General features: G+C 44.6%; 1 protein-coding gene across 4 annotated transcripts in view; it reads right to left on the reverse strand.

Annotated features, from left to right (window-relative positions):
• The window catches only part of LOC118394061 (probable E3 ubiquitin-protein ligase HECTD4), a 79,444-nt gene that overhangs the window by 54,305 nt on the left and 6,914 nt on the right, over nucleotides 1–18,225 (reverse strand). The window contains exons 2-17 of one of the 4 annotated variants that reach the window (XM_052461496.1): nucleotides 17,183–17,739; nucleotides 11,698–11,787; nucleotides 11,461–11,588; nucleotides 10,347–10,455; nucleotides 9,303–9,441; nucleotides 9,015–9,185; nucleotides 8,728–8,920; nucleotides 7,437–7,595; nucleotides 7,211–7,324; nucleotides 6,976–7,116; nucleotides 6,586–6,821; nucleotides 5,554–5,696; nucleotides 5,371–5,441; nucleotides 5,141–5,246; nucleotides 4,786–4,906; nucleotides 4,547–4,669 (exon numbers count right to left, since the gene is read on the reverse strand). In XM_052461496.1, coding sequence (XP_052317456.1) covers nucleotides 4,547–4,669; nucleotides 4,786–4,906; nucleotides 5,141–5,246; nucleotides 5,371–5,441; nucleotides 5,554–5,696; nucleotides 6,586–6,821; nucleotides 6,976–7,116; nucleotides 7,211–7,324; nucleotides 7,437–7,595; nucleotides 8,728–8,920; nucleotides 9,015–9,185; nucleotides 9,303–9,441; nucleotides 10,347–10,455; nucleotides 11,461–11,588; nucleotides 11,698–11,787; nucleotides 17,183–17,739 — 2,601 coding nt within the window. Of the gene's footprint in view, nucleotides 1–4,540; nucleotides 4,670–4,785; nucleotides 4,907–5,140; nucleotides 5,247–5,370; nucleotides 5,442–5,553; nucleotides 5,697–6,585; nucleotides 6,822–6,975; nucleotides 7,117–7,210; nucleotides 7,325–7,436; nucleotides 7,599–8,727; nucleotides 8,921–9,014; nucleotides 9,186–9,302; nucleotides 9,442–10,346; nucleotides 10,456–11,460; nucleotides 11,589–11,697; nucleotides 11,788–17,182; nucleotides 17,740–18,225 lie in introns of all 4 variants that reach the window. The other 3 variants (XM_052461494.1, XM_052461495.1, XM_052461493.1) reach the window with 3 other exon arrangements.

The following is an 18,225-nucleotide window of genomic DNA, read 5'->3' on the forward strand; positions in this document are numbered from 1 at the left end:
CACAGGAGCAACAGATCAATAGACACCCCGCCCAGACCAGTGAGACACTCTCCCAGACCTGCGGGACCTGCGGGACCTGCGGGACCTGCGGGACCTGCGGGACCCCCCCTGGACCTACACATAGAGGACCCACGCCAAGAGGACTTACATCCAGACCACAGCATCCCCAGCCACATCCACACCCCAACCAATCAACACCCCCCATGTCAACCATGCCCACAAACTCCATTTAGGCCCCCTCAGATCAGACCCTCCTGCCCACCCCATGCACCCCACCCCCGCAAAGAGGGCCTCAACATGGAAATCACACATACGCCCAGGCAGTCAGTGGGCAAACAGGCCCAACCCCCACTCTTACACTAGCCTAAGCCAATGTCATGTACCAGATGCTCAGCAGGCTCTGCTCACACTTACTGACCTGTGGCCAAACCACACGACCAACAACATTGGACACTTTATGGAACAAAAAGCATTCACTGTATCATCCTAGAATATCCCAGGCCTGAGGTCATCTGCCTTTGTCCTAAAGAGCAGGAACCCGGACTTCACCAATGAAATCGGTAATACAGACATTGTCATCCTGCAAGAAACCTGGTATAGAGGAGACGGACCCACTGGTTGCCTACTAGGTTACAGAGAGCTGGTAGTCCCATCCACCAAAATACCAGGTGTGAAACAGGGAAGGGACTCAGGGGGTATACTAATTTGGTATAGAGCAGACCTAACTCACTCCATTAAATTAATCAAAACAGGAAGATTTTACATTTGGCTAGAAATTCAAAAGGAAATTATCTTAACAGAGAAAAATGTCCTCCTGTGTGCTACCTATATCCCCCCACTAGAATCCCCCTACTTTAATGAAGACAGCTTCTCCATCCCGGAGGGGGAAATCAATCATTTCCAGGCCCAGGGACATGAACTACTCTGTGGCGACCTAAATGCCAGAACCGGACAAGAACCTGACACCCTCATGACACAGGGGGAAAAACAGCTGCCTGCAGGTGACAGCATTTCCTCCCTCATATGTGCCCCTAGGCACAACTATGACAACATAACCAATAAAAACATAAAAACGGGTCACAACTCCTGCAGCTCTGTTGCACGCTGGGTGTGTGCATAGTCAATGGTAGGCTTCGAGGGGACTCCTATGGTAGGTACACCTATAGCTCATCTCTTGACAGTAGTACTGTAGACTACCTTATCACTGACCTCAACCCAGACTCCTATGGTAGGTACACCTACAGCTCATCTCTTGGCAGTAGTACTATAGACTACCTTATCACTGACCTCAACCCAGACTCCTATGGTAGGTACACCTACAGCTCATCTCTTGGCAGTAGTACTATAGACTACCTTATCACTGACCTCAACCCAGACTCCTATGGTAGGTACACCTACAGCTCATCTCTTGGCAGTAGTACTGTAGACTACTTTATCACTGACCTCAACCCAGACTCCTATGGTAGGTACACCTACAGCTCATCTCTTGGCAGTAGTACTGTAGACTACTTTATCACTGACCTCAACCCAGAGTATCTCAGAGCGTTCAGTCAGCCCACTGACACCCCTATCAGACCACAGTTAACAGTCAGCCCACTGACACCCCTATCAGACCACAGTTAACAGTCAGCCCACTGACACCCCTATCAGACCACAGCAAAATCACAGTCTACTTGAACAGAGCAATACTCAATCATGAGGCATCAAAGCCAAAGGAACTGACTAACATTAAGAAACGCTATAGATGCAAGGAATGCAGTTTGAAAACCTACCAAAAAACAATTAGGCAACAACAAATTCAATCCCTTTTAGACAATTTCCTGGGTAAAACGTTCCACTGTAATAGTGAAAGTGGAAACTTGGCATTAGAAAATCTTAACAGTATATTTGACCTCTCAGCTTCCCTATCAAAACTAAAAATATCAAATAGAAAACCGAAGAAAATGAACAACAATGACAAATGGTTTGATGAAGAATACAAAAATCTAAGAAAAAATTGAGAGACCTATCCAACCAAAAACAGAGACGCGGAAAACCTGAGTCTACGCCTTCACTAAAACAATACAGAAATACACTACGGAAAAAGAAGGAACAGCACGTCAGAAATCAGCTCAATGTAATTGAAGAATCAATAGACTAACCACTTCTGGGAAAATTGGAAAACACTAAACAAACAACACGAAGAATTATCTATCCAAAATGGAGATGTATGGAGTAAACCACTTCTCCAATCTTTTTGGATCTATAACAAAGAATAAAGAGCAAAAACATATACATGATCAAATACCAATCTTAGAATCAACTATTAAAGACTACCAGAACCCACTGGATTCTCAAATTACCTTGAATGAGCTACAGGACAAAATAAAAACCCTCCAACCCAAAAAGGCATATGGTGTTGATGGTATCCTTAATGAAATAATCAAATACATAGACAACAAATTCCAATTGGCTATACTAAAACTCTTCAACATCATCCTTTGTTCTGGCATCTTCCCCAATATTTGGAACCAAGGACTGATCACCCCAATCCACAAAAGTAGAGACAAATTTGACCCCAATAACTACCGTGGGATATGCGTCAACAGCAACCTTGGAAAAATCCTCTGCATTATCATTAACAGCAGACTCGTACATTTCATCAATGAAAACAATGCACTGAGCAAATGTCAAATTGGCTTTTTACCAAATTACCATACAACAGACCATGTATTCACCCTGCACACCCTAATTGACAACCAAACAAACCAAAACAAAGGCAAAGTATTCTCATGCTTTGTTGATTTCAAAAAAGCCTTAGACTCAATTTGGCATGAGGGTCTGCTATACAAATTGATGGAAAGTTGTGTTGGGGGTAAAACATACGACATTATAAAATCCATGTACACAAACAACAAACACACATTTCTTCCCACAGGGCCGTGGGGTGAGACAGGGATGCAGCTTAAGCCCCACCCTCTTGAACATATATATCAATGAATTGGCACAGGCACTGGAAAAGTCTGCAGCACCCGGCTTCACCCTACTAGAATCTGAAGTTAATGTCTACTGTTTGCTGATGATCTGGTGCATCTGTCACCAACCAAGGAGGGCCAACAGCAGCACCTAGCTATTCTGCACAGATTCTGCCAGACCTGGGCCCTGACAGTAAATCTGAGTAAGACCAAAATAATGGTGTTCCAAAAAAGGTCCAGTCGCCAGGACAACAAATACAAATTCCATCTAGACACCATTGACCTAGAGCACACAAAAAAACTATACATATCTTGGCCTAAACATCAGCGCCACAGGTAACTTTCACAAAGCTGTGAACGATCTGAGAGACAAGGCAAGAAGTGCATTCTATGCCATCAAAAGGAACATAAAATTCAACATACCAAATAGGATCTGGCTAAAAAGACTTGAATCAGTCAGAGCCCATTGCCCTTTATGGTTGTGGGGTCTGGGGTCCACTCACCAACCAAGACTTCACAAAATGGGACAAACACCAAATTGAGACTTTGCATGCAGAATTCTGCAAAAATTTCCTCCGTGTACAACGTAGAACACCAAATAATGCACACAGAGCAGAATTAGGTCGGTACCAACTAATTATCAAAATCCAGAAAAGAGACGTTAAATTCTACAACCACTTAAAAGGAAGCGATTCCCAAACCTTCCATAACAAAGCCATCACCTACAGAGAGATAAACCTGGAGAAGAGTCTGGTCCTGGGGCTCTGTTCACAAACACACCCCACAGAGCCCCAGGACAGCAGCACAATTAGACCCAACCAAATCATGAGAAAACAAAAAGATAATTACTTGACACATTGGAAAGAATTAACAACAAAAAAACAGAGCAAACTAGAATGTTATTTGGCCCTAAACAGAGAGTACACAGTGGCAGAATACCTGACCACTGTGACTGACCCAAACTTAAGGAAAGCTTTGACTATGTACAGACTCAGTGAGCATAGCCTTGCTTATTGAGAAAGACCGCCGTAGGCAGACATGGCTCTCAAGAAAAGACAGGCTATGTGCTCACTGCCCACAAAATGAGGTGGAAATTGAGCTGCACTTCCTAACCTGCTGCCCAATGTATGACCATATTAGAGTGACATATTTCACTCAGATTACACAGATCCACAAAGAATATCTACTGGGTGAAAGACCAGTGTGACATCACAGCAGCAAGATTTGTGACCTGTTGCCACAAGAAAAGGGCAACCAGTGAAGAACAAACACCATTGTAAAAACAACCCATATTTATTTTCCCTTGTGTACTTTAACCATTTCTACATTGTTACAACACTGTATATAAAATATGACATTTGTAATGTCTTTATTGTTTTGAAACTTCGGTATGTGTAATGTTTACTATAAATGTGTATTGTTTATTTAACTTTTGTATATTATCTACCTCACTTGCTTTGGCAATGTTAACACATATTTCCCATGCCAATAAAGCCCTTGAATTGAAATTAGAGAGAGAGAGAGAGAGACAGAGACACACACCACATGGACAGACAGCAGTAGGGATATTTAAAAGGGGTGTTTACCTGTACCTTCATTGTTTCCCCTTGTAGGGAGCTGTCACTGTCGTCATTGTCGTCGGGGCGTATCAGAACAGTGTTGCTAAGCAGGTGGTTCTGAACGGCCATGAGGTAGCGCAGGCTTGATGAGGCCACCTGGTAGAGGGGAAGGAGGGAGGGGGACTAAAAGTCAGTATGGAACAGCTAACACACTTAATCTACTGCTGATTGCTAAACAGACAGGCTGACCAGACAAAGCCAAATACACATACTGGCACAGTGGAGAGGAGCTTCTGGAAGTCATCCCTTGCGACAGTCTGACATTTAGTGATAAGAAGGCAGGATTCACGGACAACGGTCTTCAGGATGCAGTGCAGGAGTTCATCACTTAGTCTGGAGGGGAAACACAGGCGAGATAATGAGAGTGATTCAGCTGAACAACCCTGTTATACCAGAGAGCAGAGTCATATTGCATTATTATTAATCATGGCTACATTTTATGGCATCAGGTTACTCAGTGAAACCACTCAGCTCTGGTTAGGGGAGGAATTGAGAGTTATTTTTCAAGCAGTAATACATGACATTGGAAAAACTGTTGAGAAAATGTCTGCAAAAGCTGGACTCTACCTGTAGTGGTCATCTTCGTCGCTCCCAAATCTATTTTTCTGCAGCTGGTCAGCCAGGTTGGTGAGGATGACATCACGGAGCTGAGACAGACCACTGTTCCTCTCCCCTGAAGATCACACATGCACACAACTCCTTCAATACTTCCAGTGTATCAGATTTGAGATACACACTCTAATCATGTTTGTCTTAAGAGTGTTCATAAAACCCAACAAGTAGGTCGCAACTATCACCTTCTGTCAGGACCAGCCTCAGCAGGCTGCTGAGTTCAGACTCCCCCTGATACAAAGTATTCAAACCCGAGCTATAGAGAGGGATGGATAGACAATGACAGTAGGTGTCAATCACATCTGTAAGATCATGTCTTTACGTGTGTCCTGTGTTTATGGTTTTGTTCTGTACGGAGTTGTGTTTACCTGATAGCCAGGCACACTTCTCCCTGGATCTCTGGTCCGATCTGATCCACAGGAGCCATGAGCAGCTGCCACAGGAGCAGACCTGAACGCCGCACGCTCTCCCTGTTCTGCTCCGACTGAGGGTTGAAGAACCTGAACACCACCTGAACAGCAAACACCAATGTGTAAAAATTAGTGATTTAGACATCAGTTGGACTCCATGTAGCATCATAGCAGCACAGGGGTCTTAAAACTGAACTTGTCAAGGGACACCGGCAACCCAGGGACCCAATCATTCATTAGCAACAAATCAAAACAATAAATGAATAAAATCACGTCTTATCAGTGATAATGGCAAGGAGAAGTAACCAAAATTATGTATTATTTGGACCTCCCCATATTATAAATTGGAAGAGGAAGTGTACTCTACCCTAGCCTATTAGCTAGAAAGGTAACTCCAAACACATTTTCGCTAATGTCAGCTGTTCAGCTGGTTGAACAAAGGTTAACCATGTGTTGGCAAAATGAATGGAAAAGTCAAGAAAGCTGACCAGCACCAGCCATTTGCCACACTGGTAGCCTATTCATGGGAGATTTTTCAACACCTGTGTCAGATAGTCCAGCGAGAGTAATTTGCTCATATGGATAAACTGTATTGTATACTACACCACTGACTGTTAAACAGCCAACTCCAGTACATTACAGGCTGCTGCCTATAGACATAGATTAGAAATCACTGGCCACTTTAATAATGTCTTAGTATCTGGCATTACTCATCTCATATGTATAAACTGCACTCTATACTTTTCTATGGTATCTTAATCACCCATCTCATATGTATATACTTTATTCTATACTACGCCACTGTATCGGAGTCCAATGCCACTCTGACATACGTATATATTCTTAATCCATTCCTTACTTAGATTTACGTGTATTTTGGGTATATGTTGTGAAAATGTTAGATATTACTGCACTGTCGGAGCTAGAAGTACACGCACAATAACATCTGCTAAACACGTGTATGTGATCAATTCTCCAGCTCCACTGTACCTGGAACACCACCAGGATGCAGCGGATGATGCAGGTGTCCCTGTTGACCATGGCTTTCTCCATGATGTCGCAGATGCTGCTGAAGTGGCGAGCCTCGATGGGGTGCTGCTTGCCCATGAGGGCGCCCAGGGGAAAGCTGCTGCTGCTGGCTGCCAGAAGGTTGAGCTGGTGGATGCACATGGCGCCCACATGGTGAAGCAGCTGGTTGATCACCTCTCCGGTGGCCACGGTCTCCTCTGCAGCAGGGAGCGAGGGGTAAGTCAACTCTTAACGGTACGATTTGACTTAAAAGGAAGAAGCTGGTTGAGACACTCTTCAGCCTATAATTCTGCAGCACATAATTTGAGGTCAGCGTTGTTTTCTAAACAAGAGTAAAACTGTTTTGGTTACCTTTGGGTTCCTTGATGACATGACTGACGCCAAGCCTATGGCACACGTGATGGAAGGCCTGGTTGCCAGGGTTAGACCACTGGTCCATGTAGTCACTGGAGCAGCTCCATATTAAGTTGTTGAGGGCGTCATAGCAGGCTCCTACAACACAAATGTCACATAAGCTCTACTTTGAGAACAGTGCACTTATCTAGAAATACATTTTAAAAAGCCAAATTCCTGAACAGGAGCTTACCCAGCCCTGCCACCTGGGCCCCCCTGCCTAGAGAACTGCCAGGTGCGTCAATGAGATCTGCCCGGCTACTGAACTGACCGTCAACTAGGTTGAATGCCAGACTGGATGAGAGGACTGGTCGGGGGAAACGAAGGAAAGCAGTCAACAAATATACCACTATCAGTGAAAAGGAGACTTGCCTAAAACACAACAGAGAAAAACAGTGGCGAGGAACATCTGCTCTTACTCTTCAGGGAGGACAAGCCGCTGGTCCCTCCAAACAGGGAGCGTGTGGCAGAGCTGCCAGACACTCCGGGCGGAGATGCCAGCATCACCAGGGACGTCCCACACACATACATGGGAGTCTTCCTCAGTGTCTTTAGAGGGAGGCCACAGCTAGTGTTTACTGCTGTGGAAGAGGAGCACAGACATGAGGGATGTGAAGTGTGAATCGCACGTTTGAGCAATGTGATGAGGATAATGAAGATTCAATCATATTTTTCACTGCCTGGATATAACACATTTAACTGGGGGTGATACAAAAACTGTTGTGTTAGTGCCTTCAGGAAGTATTCACACCCCGTGACTTTTTCCACATTTTGTTGTGTTAGTCGGAATTTCAAATAGATTCAATTGAGATGTCGTCACTGGCCTACACCCCATAATGCCAAAGTGGAATTTTGTTTTTCGCAATCTGTACAAATTAATTATAAATGAAAGGCTGAAATGTCTTGAGTCAGTAAGAATTCAACAACTTTGTTATGCCATAACAAAGGCAAGCCTACATACGTTTAGGAATAAAGATTTGCTTAACAAGTCACATACTAAATTGTTTAAAAATAGTGTTTAACATGATTTCTGAATGACTACCTCATCTCTGTACCCCACACATACAGGTAATTGTAAGGTCCCTCAGTCAAACACAGATTCAACCACAAAGACCAGGGAGGCTTTCCAAGGCCTCGCAAAGGGACCCTATTGGCAGATAGGTAAAAATAAGCAGACATTGAATGTCCCTTTGAGCATGGTGAAGTTATTTGTAACACTTTGGATGGTGTATCAATACACCCAGTCACTACAAAGATACAGGCGTCCTTCCTAACTCAGTTGCCGGAGAGGAAGGAAACCGCTCAGGGATTTCACCACGAGGCCAATGGTTTCCAGTTAGAGTTTAATGGCTGTGATAGGAGAAATGGAGGATGGAGCAACAACATTGTAGTTACTCCATAATACTAACCTAAATGACAGAGTGAAAAGGAGAAAACTGTACAGAATAAAAATATTCCAAACCATGCATCCTGTTTGCAACAAGGCACTGAAGTAATACTGCAAATAATGTGGCAAAGCAATTACCTTTTTCTCTTGATTACAAAGTGTTATGTTTGGGGCAAATCCAATAGATTACTGAGTACCACTTGCAATATTTTCAAGCATAGTGATGGCTGCATCATGTTATGGGTATGCTTTAAATTGTTAAGGACTGGGGACTTTTCAGAGTAAAAAAAGGTTTATATATCTAAATAGTGTGAGGTCATTACCAGACTGCTCCTCCTTGACAGTGTTGGTGATGGCAGAGCCGGTGAGAGCGGCCAGCGTTGCGGAGTGGGAGGCGCGAAAGCGTGACATGCGGCTCAGCAGCAGCTCGTTCAGACACTTGGACGACTCGCCCTCCTTTCGTATCAGGATCACTCTCTCCTGCAGGACGTCTGCCACACACAATCCTGTCTCTGTCTGCACCAGAGGGAGGAGGGAGAGAGGGGTGAGAGATGGGAAGGAGGGAGAGCCTTGTTGAGCATGGTCGAAAGGCTTGGAGAAACATCCTCACCGATAGCTGAAAGACATCCATGAAGACCGAGTGGCCTTTCTGGGTCTTCTCGTTGAGGCTGGCAGGAGACCACACCCAGTACAGGTAGGTTCCATCTGAGCACAGGTGCAGCGTGGACATGCTGCTGCCCACGGGGAAGTGGTGGGCTGGCATGAGAACGACCTGGCACACCTGAGACAGGTAGAAAGGTCAGTCTTTTGGAAGAGATACAGTACTGGATCACCCAATGTGTGGTGCTGGCCTGAGTTTGTGTAATTGAGGCCTGTTGCTAGGTGCCAGCTGCTGTACCTGCAGGGTGAAGGGGTCGATGACCTGGCACAGCTGATGAGGCTTGGCATCAAAGGAGGCGGAGCGGTGAAGAAGGCGGCCACTGCTGAACACCACCCAGCCGGGCTCCAAGTCCTCATTCCGACAGTACACAAACCCCCTGCACAAACACACAAAATAATGATCTCCATTTCCTCTGATATTTTGCTCAAAAAGTGAAATAAATCAGAGGGGGAATACAGTAGGGCAGAGGGGTTTTGAAGTTCAGGTCAGAAGGAGGGAACAGGAGAGTCAGAACAGGACATGAGGTAGCCCGATGGCTCCCTACTTATATGTACAGTATATACACTACATGTCAAAAATATGTGGACATCCCTTCAAATGAGTGAAATCTGCTATTTCAGCCACACCCGTTGCTGACAGGTGTGTAAAATCGAGCACACAGCCACGCAATCTCCATAGACAAACATTGGCAGTAGAATGGCCGTACTGAAGAGCTCAGTGACTTTCAACGTGGCACTGTCATAGGATGCCAATCTTCCAACAAGTACGTTCGTCAAATTTCTGCCCTCGTCAACTGTAAGTGCTGTTATTGTGATGTGGGAGTCTCGGAACAACAAAGCAAAGTCCATACAGAAAATGGTTTGTCGAGATCGGTGTGGAAGAACTTGACAGGCCTGCAGAGTCCTGACCTCAATCCCATCGAACACCTTTGGAATGAATTGGAACACCGACTGCGAGCCAGGCCTAATCTCCCAACATCAGTGCCGACCTCACTAATGCTCTTGTGGCTGAATGACAGTGTACCCCTGCACATCGACTCTGTACTGGTGCCTCGTGTAAATAGAAAGGTTATCGTTACTCATTTAGTCCTCATGTTATTCTTTTTCTATTAGTTCTCAATTTCTCTCTCTGCATTGTTGGGAAGGGCCCGTAAGCATTTCACTGTGAGTCTTCACCTGTTGTTTACGAAGCATGTGACAAGTAAAATTGGATTTGAGGGTATTTTAAGTGAGGCACTCTCACTCTTTCTCTCTGCAGATATAGGCAGGGGTGTCATGTTACCTCAGTGTCCCGTGCAAACCGGAGCCCAGCTTGCTGATCCCTCTCCCAAAGGAGTTAGTGGTGTAGAGATAGAGCCCATCTGTGGCCAGGCAGCGCCCTAGGTCTGTGTCTGCAACAGCAGGGAGGATATAGACAGAGTGAGGAACAGCAGAAGAGGGGGAGAAAAATGGAAGGGGGAGCAAAAAAACAGGAACGGAGGGGAGAGGGAGGACAGTATAGAGAAGAGGGGATAACAGGAGAAGGGGTGTGATTAAGCTACTGAAAGATAGCATAGTAAGTGTACACATGGTCTCACACACCCACAGCATTGGCCAAACAGAATCAAAGGAGACTAGTCAGCCAATCAACAAGAAAGGCAGGGAAAAATACTTTTGGCTGAACCTGCCTGTAGTTTGCACTTGGCAGGTGAGAGGGATAAGCCCCTCAGCCCACAGCCTGCCAGCTCTACTAGATTCTTTAGCTGCCATTTCTCTGCCTCTCAACTGGCTTCCTATAGGAGAGCTGATGAGGTCCTATCACCTTACAGGGCTCTCCAAGGTCAGCCTATCGATTGGAGGAAACAAGCCATCACCCACCCTCCCTCTTTCTCCCTCAAACTTCTGCTAGTCATTACCCTGCCCTATAACCAACACATGATGCCCTCCTCAGAAGACTCAGCCAATGAGACAGAAGGATGACTCCATGTCTGCCCTTGGCTTAATGTTGGGAGTACTAAGTGGCTCCAGACAAAGGATCAAATAGAAATGATCTAAAGAGGTGAATGAATAAATCATCATCCAAATGAGAGGAAGGATTATCAGAGCCAGCAGGACTTAGGCTGGTTGCTGTTGTCACCAGAACACTACTACTAACAACTACACTTGCAGTGCACTCACATACACATGACTCTATAATGGTACTGTGAAAATGAGGTGGCCCGGTATATATATAAAATATGATCACTAGACTGGAATATATTTAGAAAAAAAAGCAACCTCCGTTGAAACCCCCCCCAGGTCCGGTTCAAAGGAAGTTTGACCCTATCCCAAGACCAATGGAGCTCTTGTTCACACACACACACACACACACACACACACACACACACACACACACACACACACACACAAATGCTTACCTTTGCTCTCTGCCCCTCCAGCGCTGCTGTCAGGTGTAGGCAGCATGTCTTCAAAGCCCCAGGAGACCCTGTGCTTGCCCCCGAGCAGACAGGACGGGGAGCCTGGGCCCCCCTCCAGCACTAGGAGTCTGGGTGGGCCAGATCGGGAGAGAAAGAGTTCACAATGAAGACAACACAGAAAAGGGTGGGCCCAGGTGTCTCACCAAGCACATCCAGACATAAGGATACTAGACTCACCTGTAGAGCACATCAGCCACAGGGAGCTGGCCCAGGTCTGTCTGTTTCTGCAGCAGGTGAACTGTGTGGATGAAGGTCTTCAGGGACCCTCTGGAAACACAAAACGTGTTAAACCATGGAATGGGAGGGAGGGAAAGTCAGTGAAGTTAAGGTACCAGGTAGGCCTAAGTGTTAAAGAAAGATTCCACCCAAAAACAATTGTTTTGGTATTTGTTTCATTAGCCCATTGTTGATATAGTCACAAAATGTTTTGCATGTCAGCAATCAAGTTAAGACAAACTTTGGAAATACAAAATGTGTCGTACCGGCTGTATTTCTGTATCAAGTTATATACAGTACCAGTCAAATGTTTGGACACAACTTCTCATTCAAGGGTTTTTCTTTATTTTTACTATTCTCTACATTGTAGAATAATAGTGAAGACATCAAAACTACAAAATAACACTTGTACTAACATGAATAATGTACTAACAAAAAAAGTTTTAAACAAATATATAAAAAATATATTTTATTATTTAGTTTCTTCAAAGTAGGCCTTTGCCATGATGACAGCTTTGCACACTCTTGGCATTCTCTCAACCAGCTTCATGAGATAGTCACCTGGAATTAATTTAAATGAACAGGTGATCCTTGTTAAAAGTTAATACATTAGAGCCAATCAGTTGTGTTGTGACACGGTAGGGGTGGTATTCAGAAGACAGCTGTATTTGGTAAAAGACCAAGTCCATATTGTGGCAAGAACAGCTAAAATAAGCAAAGACAGTCCATCATCACTTTAAGACATGAAGGTCAGTCAACCCAGCAAATGTTAAGAACTTTGAAAGTTTCTTCAAGTACAGTCGCAAAAACCATCAAGCGCTATGATGAAACTGGCTCTCATGAGGACGGCCACAGGAATGGAAGACCCAGAGTTACCTTCTCTGTATACATCAATGATGTCGCACTTGCTGCTGGTGATTATCTGATCCACCTCTACGCAGACAACACCATTCTGTATACCTCTGGCCCTTCTTTGGACACTGTGTTAACTAACCTCCAGACGAGATTCAATGCCATGCAACGCTCCTCCGTGGCCTCCAACTGCTCTTAAATGCAAGTAAAACTAAATGAAACCGATCGCTGCATGCACCTACCCGCCCTTCCAGCATCACTACTCTGTGCGGGTCGGACTTAAAATATGTGGAGAACTACAAATACCAAGATGTCTGGCTAGACTGTAAACTCTTCTTCCAAAGTTACATTAAACATCTCCAATCCAAAATTAAATCTAGAATCTGCTTCCTATTTCACAACATAGCATCCTTCACTCATGCTGCCAAACATACCCTCGTAAAACTGACCATCCTACCGATCCTCGACTTCGGCGATGTCACTTACAAAATAGCCTCAAACACTCTACTGAACAAATTGGATGCAGTCTACCAGTGCCATCCGTTTTGTCACCAAAGCTCCATATACTACCCACCACTGCGACCTGTACGCTCTCGTTGGCTGGCCCTCGCTTCATACTCGGCGCCAAACCCACTGGCTCCAGGTCATCTACAAGTCTCTGCTAGGTAAAGCCCCGCCTTATCTCAGCTCACTGGTCACCATAGCACCGTGGCACGCGCTCCAGCAGGTATATCTCACTGGTCACCCCCAAAGCCAATTCTTACTTTGGCCGCCTTTACTTCCAGTTCGCTGCTGACAATGACTGGAATGAACTGCAAAAATCACTAAAGCCGGAGACTCTTACCTCCCTCACTAGCTTTAAGCACCAGCTGTCAGAGCAGCTCACAGATCACTACACATAGCTCATGCAATCTACCTCATCCCCATACTGTATTTATTTATCTTGCTACCTGGTTAAATAAAGGTGAAATAGAAAATTATATAAAAAACCTCTGCTGCAGAGGATAAGTTCAATAGAGTTACCAGCCTCAGAAATTGCAGGGCAAATAAATGCTTCACAGAGTTCAAGTAACAGTCACATCAACTGTTCAGAGGAGACTGCGTGAATCAGGCCTTTATGGTCAAATTGTTACAAAGAAACCACTACTGAAGGACACCAATAAGAAGAAGAGACTTGCTTGGCCAAGAAACACGAGCAATGGACATTAGACCGGTGGAAATCTGTCCTTTGATTTTTGGTTCCAACAGCCGTGTCTTTGTGAGACGCAGAGTAGGTGAACGGATAATCTCTGCATGTGTGGTTCCCACCGTGAAGGATGAAGGTGTGATGGTGTTTTGCTGGTGACACAGTCAGTGATTTATTTAGAATTCAAGGCACACTTAACCAGCATGGCTACCACAGCCTTCTGCAGAGATACGCCATCCAATCTGGTTTGCGCTTAGTGGGGGTATCATTTACTTTTCAACAGGACAATGACCCAAAACACACCTCTAGGCTATGCAAGGGCTATTTTACCAAGGAGAGTGATGGAGTGCTGCTTCAGATGACCTGGCCTCCACAATCACCCGACCTCAACCCAATTGAGATGGTTTGGGATGAGTTGGACTGCAAAGTGAAGAAAAAGCAGCCAACAAGTGCTCAGCATTTGTGGGAACTCCTTCAAGACTGTTGTAAAAGCATCCCTCATGAAGCTGTTTGAGAGAATGCCAAGAGTGTGCAAAGCTGTCATCAAGGCAAAAGGTGGCTACTTTAAAGAATCTCAAATATAGATTATAATTTGGATTTGTTTAACTCTTTCATTTTTTTGATGTCTTCACAATTATTCTACAATGTAGAAAATAGTCAAAAATAAAGAAAAACCCTTGAAATGAGTAGGTGTGTCCAAACTTTTGACTGGTACTGTATATCTTGAAAACTTTTTGGAACTACACTGAGTGTACAGAACATTAGGAACACCTGCTCTTTCCATGACAGACAAGGTGAATCCAGGTGAAAGCTATGATCCCTTGTTGATGTCACCTGTTAAATCCACTTCAAATCAGTGTAGATGAAGGGGAGGAGACAGGTTAAAGAAGGACTCCCAAGCCTTGGACATGGATTGTGTATGTGTGCCATTCAGTGGGTGAATGGGGGTTTTCACACTCAACAGTTTCCCTTGGGTGGTGGACCATTCCTGATACACAAAAGACATCTAGCCAACTTGACACAACAGAGGGAAGCATTGGAGTCAACATGGGCCAGCATCCATGTGGAACACATTTGACACCTTGTAGTCCATGCCCCGATGAATTGAGGCAAGTCCGGAGGCAAAGGGGAGTGAAATTGAATATTAGGAAGGTGTTCCTAATGTTTTGTACACAGTGCATATCAAATGGACAAATTAAACAAATACCAAAAGAAAGTTCCCTTTTAACACAAAAGAGAATGTTGTGCCATGCTTCAGCTGTGTAGCCATTTCTTGATCTGCATTATTTATATAATCTTAGAAGTCACATTGAGATGTACATCTCTTTTTCAAGTGAGCCCTGGCCAAGAACGAAGCTTACATATAGTTCAACAATAGACAAAAAAATATATAAAATGAATGGAAGATAAAATGGTGCAAAAGAGAGCAGGTTTAAAACATGTGCAGTCTGGTCAGCAGCCCTCCAATCCAGAATTTAAAATCAATTGGAATAAAATGATCTAATTTTAAGTCCTTCTGGAAAGTGTTCCAGGACGATGGGGCAGCATAGTTAAGCACTCTTACCAGGCTCAGTTTGTGTGTTGTTTACAGTATAATATCACATGTACTTTCTGCTTTAGTGTCGTCATCATATAATATATTTGAAAGACATTCCATTTGTCATTGACGTTGTGTGTTTATGCCTGTGAGTGTGGCGAGCTGGTGACATCACACTGACAAGAAACAGTTAAGCTACTTTGACCATAAAAAAAAGAAAGAACGCAGCGATAAGGCACACCCGAACCATCAGGGGAGACAGAGGATAGCCAAGCTCTTTAACTTCCCACCACTGTTGGTGAAATAGAGGGCACCAGAGCTGGATGGTTCCCCAACACAATGGCCTCTATGCCTCTACAGAGGGCACACAAAGGGCAGAGGGTTCTGGTTAACAAGTGAAGCTCAGTTGTCAACAGCAGAAGCCGGGCTGCAGCCACAGGTGAAAGAAAAGAGTGCTTTCCTCTGTGACCTCGGTCAGGGGTTTTCTAACTGGGGTCCACGGATACCATGTTCATGTCTCTGCGTCCAGTATGAAGGAAGTTAAAAAGGTCGTTACACAAGCCAATAGCGTTAGCGCAATGACTAAGTCTTCAGGAACAGTGTGATGCTAGTGTGATGTTATTTACAGTCATTGTAGCTAATAACAGGGGTTTTTCTGTATACTGTTCACTTTTCGGGATGGAAAAACAGTGTGTGTCAACTTAAATAAACAACCAAAACCAGATAGAAAGCATGCAGAAAAGATAGAATTTTAAATATTCTACTGTTAGTCAATGCCACTCCGATGTTGCTTGGTTAATATGTGTAGATATAGAGATATATATATATATATATTTTTTTTTAACCTTGATTTAACTAGGCAAGTCAGTTAAGAACAAATTCTTATTTTCAATGACGGGCTAGGAACAGTGGGTCTGGGCCTGATCAGGGGCATTTGTACCTTGTCAGCTCGGGGATATGAACTTGCAATCTTTCAGTTACTAGTCCAATGCTCTAACCACTAGGCTACCCTGTCGCCCCAAATATGTGTAGGTATGTAAATATGTGTAGGTGACCAGAAAAGTAGATTGTATTTTGATAATAGCAATAGCATCTTTGAGAACTAACAATCAAATGAAAGCTAGACAGTCAGGAGGAATAGAACATTCTAATACCCCAGCATTCAGGGCACACCAATGATGATTGAGCATAGGAACACAGCAATAGCCATGGCAAAATGCATAGAATTGCAGGACATTTTCTCTCAGCTAAAAGGAAAAATAGTAGCATTGCAAAAAGGTGCTTTACAACAGCTAAATGTTGTCTATGTCGCCACGATGCCTTTAAATTTCTTGCTAGAATATGTTAGAGTTTACACTTCCTCTTCCAATGAACTGTGGGGAGGTTTCAAACAATGAAACTGTCTTCCAAATCTATTAATTTTAAAATGTGGATTACTTCTACTTGCCATTATCATTCGCCTGAGAGAATACGGGATTATATATATTTTTTGCTAAAATATGATGGGGGTCCCTGGGTTGCCAGTTTGCCTGGGCGGGAGTCCCTAGGAAAGAAAAGTCTGAAAACCCCTGACCTAGGTGACCAACAAGACCCCTGTTCAACAAGCATCACTGACAAAGCAAACAAAAACTGAAAGACCTTTTTCAAAGATAAAGAAAGAGAAGATTATATTTAGTGAACAACTGTGGCTAGCTAGGTCACTGAAAGTGGAAACAGAAATGGGATGACACTTGAGGGCTTGCCTAATCACCATTTGAGCAGTATTAGGAAGCTGGAGTAAATGAGCCAGACGGCTAAGCAGACTCAAGTGACCCGGCATACTATTCTCTCCTCTTTATGTGTGGTGTGCTCTGTTAAGCGTGTGGTCTCACCTGGCACAAGCGAGAGCTACCAGGGCAGCGGCAGCATTCTCCCTCTGCCTGTGTGCGTGGAGCACGTATGTAGGAGCCTGGCCCTGCTGAGTCTGTGCTGTCTGCTGGACCCCTTCCTCCAGCCAGGAGCAGAGCAGCCCTTCTAGGCCATTGAGGCAGTCAGCAGGCTCCTTGCTGAGGCTGAGGGGCTGGCAGTCACGCAGGCAAGACAGCAGTACCTCCGCCGTGACCCCACAGAGCGCCGGGTCACTGCGTGTCTGGGACTGCAGGAGGGGGAAGACCAGTAGCAGCCCCATGCGGGAGGTGAAAGGAGCCTGTTCAGGCTGCTGCAGCAGACCTTGTCGTTTTAGCAGGGCCAGGGCCTCCTCATCGCCCCCTCCAGCCCCCTCCCGGTCCTGCTGCTCCTCCAGGGCCAACTGACGCTGAGCCCCCCACAGGCCCCGCAGAGCATTCAGACGGTATTCCAACAGGCGGGCATACGCATTGCTTTGGTTACCACAGACTGCACGGAGACGCTCGGCTAGCTCCGCAGGATTCTTTGTCTCGAATGTGAGGATCTAGAAGAGATAGAAAGGAAGAGTGTGAAAATGTGAGGGATACAGAAAATAGCCATGAAGATCTGTAACTAAGAGGAGTTGGTTTAATCCTTGGGGAGACAATGGGTGGAGATCTCAAAGCGATGACGGCATCCAGTATAGTGCGCTGACTGTAAATCACCATCTAGCTGGGGTCTGGCAACCTCTAAAATACAATTTACAACAGAGCACTGCTTCACTATGAGATAATGTGTAGCTAAATTGAATATGAGGGAGGAAAAGGAGGTTAGACCCTTTAATTATAATGATAGTCATTAAAGAATCAAAATACATGTGTGGAAATAACCTGGGATACTCCTTGTTGTATTTATAACCCACAGTCATTTCACATTTAAATTGTATTCATGGTGCAGATGTTCTTACCAAAAGAAACAGACAGATACAGCATTACATTACACTATGTTGAACATAATAAACGGCTCTCTATCCACTGGATGTGTACCAAAC

Source organism: Oncorhynchus keta, chromosome 14 (assembly GCF_023373465.1).
Source record: "Oncorhynchus keta strain PuntledgeMale-10-30-2019 chromosome 14, Oket_V2, whole genome shotgun sequence".
Taxonomy (NCBI): Eukaryota; Metazoa; Chordata; class Actinopteri; order Salmoniformes; family Salmonidae; genus Oncorhynchus; species Oncorhynchus keta.